The sequence below is a fragment of the Quercus suber genome, unplaced genomic scaffold (genome assembly GCF_002906115.3).
Source record: "Quercus suber isolate HL8 unplaced genomic scaffold, Cork oak 2.0 scaffold_65, whole genome shotgun sequence".
Classification (NCBI taxonomy): domain Eukaryota; kingdom Viridiplantae; phylum Streptophyta; class Magnoliopsida; order Fagales; family Fagaceae; genus Quercus; species Quercus suber.
In genome coordinates this window covers 1754214-1757840 of record NW_027069530.1, presented here as the reverse complement: position 1 = coordinate 1757840, position 3627 = coordinate 1754214, and the positions used below count along the sequence as shown (strand labels likewise).

At 35.5% G+C, this 3627-nt stretch overlaps 1 protein-coding gene across 1 annotated transcript; it reads right to left on the bottom strand.

The window, feature by feature from the left end:
• Positions 1-612: 612 nt before the first annotated feature.
• LOC111986994 (probable protein phosphatase 2C 72) lies at positions 613-2927 on the bottom strand. Its single transcript, XM_024018685.2, has 5 exons — positions 2665-2927; positions 1918-2247; positions 1706-1820; positions 1119-1342; positions 613-988 (listed from the first exon to the last, which is right to left on the bottom strand). The coding sequence occupies exons 1-5, from the start codon at positions 2836-2838 to the stop codon at positions 791-793; spliced, it is 1041 nt and encodes a 346-aa protein (XP_023874453.2). The 5' UTR covers positions 2839-2927; the 3' UTR covers positions 613-790.
• Between the last annotated feature and the right edge of the window lie 700 nt (positions 2928-3627).

Below are 3627 nucleotides of genomic sequence, written 5' to 3'. Positions count from 1 at the left end.
AAAAGAAAGAGAGTGACGTGGTTCACCAGGAATTGAAAATTCATTTATGAATGCTAACTCAATTTTTCAGATGGTTCCAAGCTAACATCTCAATGCACAATCAACATGATCAGTCAAATATCTGTCTCTTATGATGATGACCTTCTTGGAGAAGATATGAAGGGTGACGCAGCTTGATTTTCGAATCATAGGAACCTTATATGGCTTGGTATTATAGGTTTCATTCAAAGATGAGGTGCAAAAATATTTTTGGTTTTTATGCCATAAACACTTAAACAGAACAAAATGTTCAACCCATTTGTGTGTGATATTGGATTTTGTTTAAAAAGAAAATTTCCAATAGAATCTCGAGTGAAGAATGCAGTTCATTTCCTCTTTTTGTGGTATGTCCAGATATTCTTGACTATTTACATGCGCTTTTTTTTTTCATCTTTTTAAATGTCAAATGGTAAGCTTATTGGATTAGGATTGAAAAGGGAATCTCTAATCTGAATCTGTCTGAATATTTTCATTGTTTTTCCCCCACTGAGCCTTTTAAATTGTTCTTGATAATACAATTAATTATCTTGCTACTCAACACGTAAACAGATGCACTAGTAAATAGTTATATAGTTGAAAGCAATTGTTGTGTATTCCTTTTCCACTCAACTAGTTCCGTTCCCAGTAATTGTTCTGAGTTTTGGTTTCCAAATAATAAAAAAGAACTGTGCCAAATAACTCAAGATTGTGCCGAGGCCAAAGCAAGGCAGGAACGGCCACATTTTCAACTAGAGGAAGAAATGCTGCTAGCTCAAGTCTCCACTGGCACAATAAAATGTTGCTTCTGTAAAAAGAGGCAAGTCGCAGTGCAGTCATCTACTTTTGCACAAGGGTATCTCTTTTTCCATGTGGCAGTAGCCGCCTCCACCACGGCTCTTGCTGCTGCCTGTTCACTGTCTGCTGCCCACACAATCGATGCAACTTGATCATTATTGAGCACATCCCAGACCTACATTTTCAGGCACAAACAATGAAAATAAAACGCATTATACTAATTAGCAATACAATGAGAAGGAGAATGAAAAGGTATCTGACACTTGAACATGTACAAATTAAAATTTCATTCAATTTGCACTTACCCCATCAGTTGCAAGAATGATGAATTGGTCATTGGAAGTTACACAGTGATAGTAGATATTGGGGATGGCAATTATGCCATGGTTTTTGAGTATGAAGTCTCCGATAGCTCGTGACATGGCTAGGCCCGGAGAGTCATCATGGGGCAGCCACACTCGTTGGACATGTGGTTCTTGCCTTAATGCAGCCACCCGGCCATTGCAGTTCCTTATTCTTTCTGCTTCACCTATGTCAGAAATGAAAATTCATTAGACACTGAAAAAGTTATCTAAAATTAGTAGGTCCTCAATGGTAAGGTGAGTGAAAATAACAAGGAAAAAAAAATTCACAACTGTGTAGTTGACATGTTATGATTGGTGCAAATAACGGTAGTGTCAATAAAAAGCCAATGTGAAAGTGATATTGTTCTAATCACAACTTGTCACATCAACAGTTGTAAAAAGATTGTGAAAATGTTTGTGTCTGATTACTTGTATGGATCAACTCTTTGGTGTGACAAGTACCATAGCAAAATATTTGTAGTATATACCCCCAGCCATACAATTTTTCAACGCATATAATGTCGGGAAGGAAGGAAATGAGGTCTTACAAGGTAAGCCTGGCTTTAAGTCAGTGGTTAACTGGATGGCAGTAACTCCATTGTTGGTGATTGTCCCCAAGACAGCTCTGGAGTCACCTAGATTAGCTATAATAAGATCTTCATCCTGTTCAATTTCCAATTATAGAAAGAAAGAAAAAATTTAAGAAACAAATTGAAAAATTCATAAGAATTAATTCGTTCATAACTACTTGGTCTTTTACCTGTCTTATGACTACAACAGCAGTTGTTCCACTACAAGAGCTGTCCAACTTCTTTTGTAGTTGTACCTCCTTGTCCATCAACTTGAAGGCACTGATACAAGCCTCTTTCCATATGTGAAAATTCTTGCTTGGTCTTAATTCACCATCTATTCTCTCAACATGGTTTTGGAAAGTACTATCATTTGCTGCTGTATATGTCTTTGCAAGAGCATTCCTGTGGCTTAGTAAGAGCGAAGGCAGGCGGTTACACACTATCTTGCTCACTATGTGACCATTCTTCCCATGCCCATCAAAAACTCCACAGAAAGCTCCATCTTCCACTCCATAGCCCTTATTAAAGAAAAAAGAATTTATGTTTCAATGGGGAACCTGATAAGACTAAAAGTACAATACTACATGTTAGTTGAAATTGTAGTTTTTTTAAAGCCATTGGTTTTTACCTAAAAATCCAAGATTGTATACCATGGTAAATTGGATTTCACCAGTGGTGTATGGTCCACTTTTTATCTTGGAAAATTTTATGGTACACCTTTTGATAGCTTTAAAATTTTAAATGAACAGGCATATCATACAATGTCATTGACACAGTGTAAATGATTTTGAATTGCTTAGGAAGAAACGTAAGAGAAACTAAATTGAGAAGTTGACTTTTCTCATGAGAATCAAGACCGACTTAAATTCTAATTTAAGCACAACCTGCAAAACTAGGGACCATAGATACAATTTGAGAGAACCATGGAACAAAACCTGGTAAAGAATGGCAGCATCTTGGTTTAGTCCTTTGCTCCCTTGCTTAGAGTAAAGAGAACCAAGACCCAGAGCTCCATTAGAAACATTATTTCCTTGGAAGAATATCACATTTTCATGGCCATCTTCAGCATCATGAATCTCCTTTGATGCAACTGATATGCAGATTCCCATTGCAACTAATATTATTTGTTTTATTTTTTCACTTTACTTTTATAGTCCAAGGATAGCTGAAGCAGTTTCCTTAATCATGAATCCAAGGACCCCAGGATGCGCATGTTATAGCAAAATAATGATTATAAGGGGTAGATAACTGTACAAGTGGCTCCCAGAGGTCAGAAAGCACACTTTAGATTCAATAATTCTCAATTTTTTAATTGTTGGGTGTTATTTTAGGCCACCCCAAGATTCACTTGAAGGGACACATGATGTGTATTTTTTGTTTTTATAAGTTGGTTCTTTTTACATGCATGATGCACCCCATGGAACTCAAATCCATGTTCAAACTGACAAACTTGCACACCTTTTTCTGTTTGTGAAAGTAATTTCTTATATCCTTTTCATGCATTTAATCCTATTCTATGATATCAAATTAAAATTACTATATGCAAGTTAGTATGGACTTGATTTTTTATTTATGAATCATCTAAATAATGTCACATGTTGAACTATGTCCGGAGTTGAATGATATTTAAAACCTGAAACTCCAATTTGTTAGTTATTTCGCTTGTGATTCTTCACGTACAGGATGACTTTATTTTTAGGCGAACTTGAATTAGCTCTTTAATTTGTATGCTTATTTGCATATTTACAGCCTTTTAAAGTCTTACTTTTCTAAATATAATTATTATTTACTAATTTTTAGAAAAAGTTAATCCAAACGCACATGAAATTTATTGAAAATGAAATGTCTGACCCAAAAGCTAAACAAGCTTATATTAACTTGTTGCTTGAGTGGGTGAT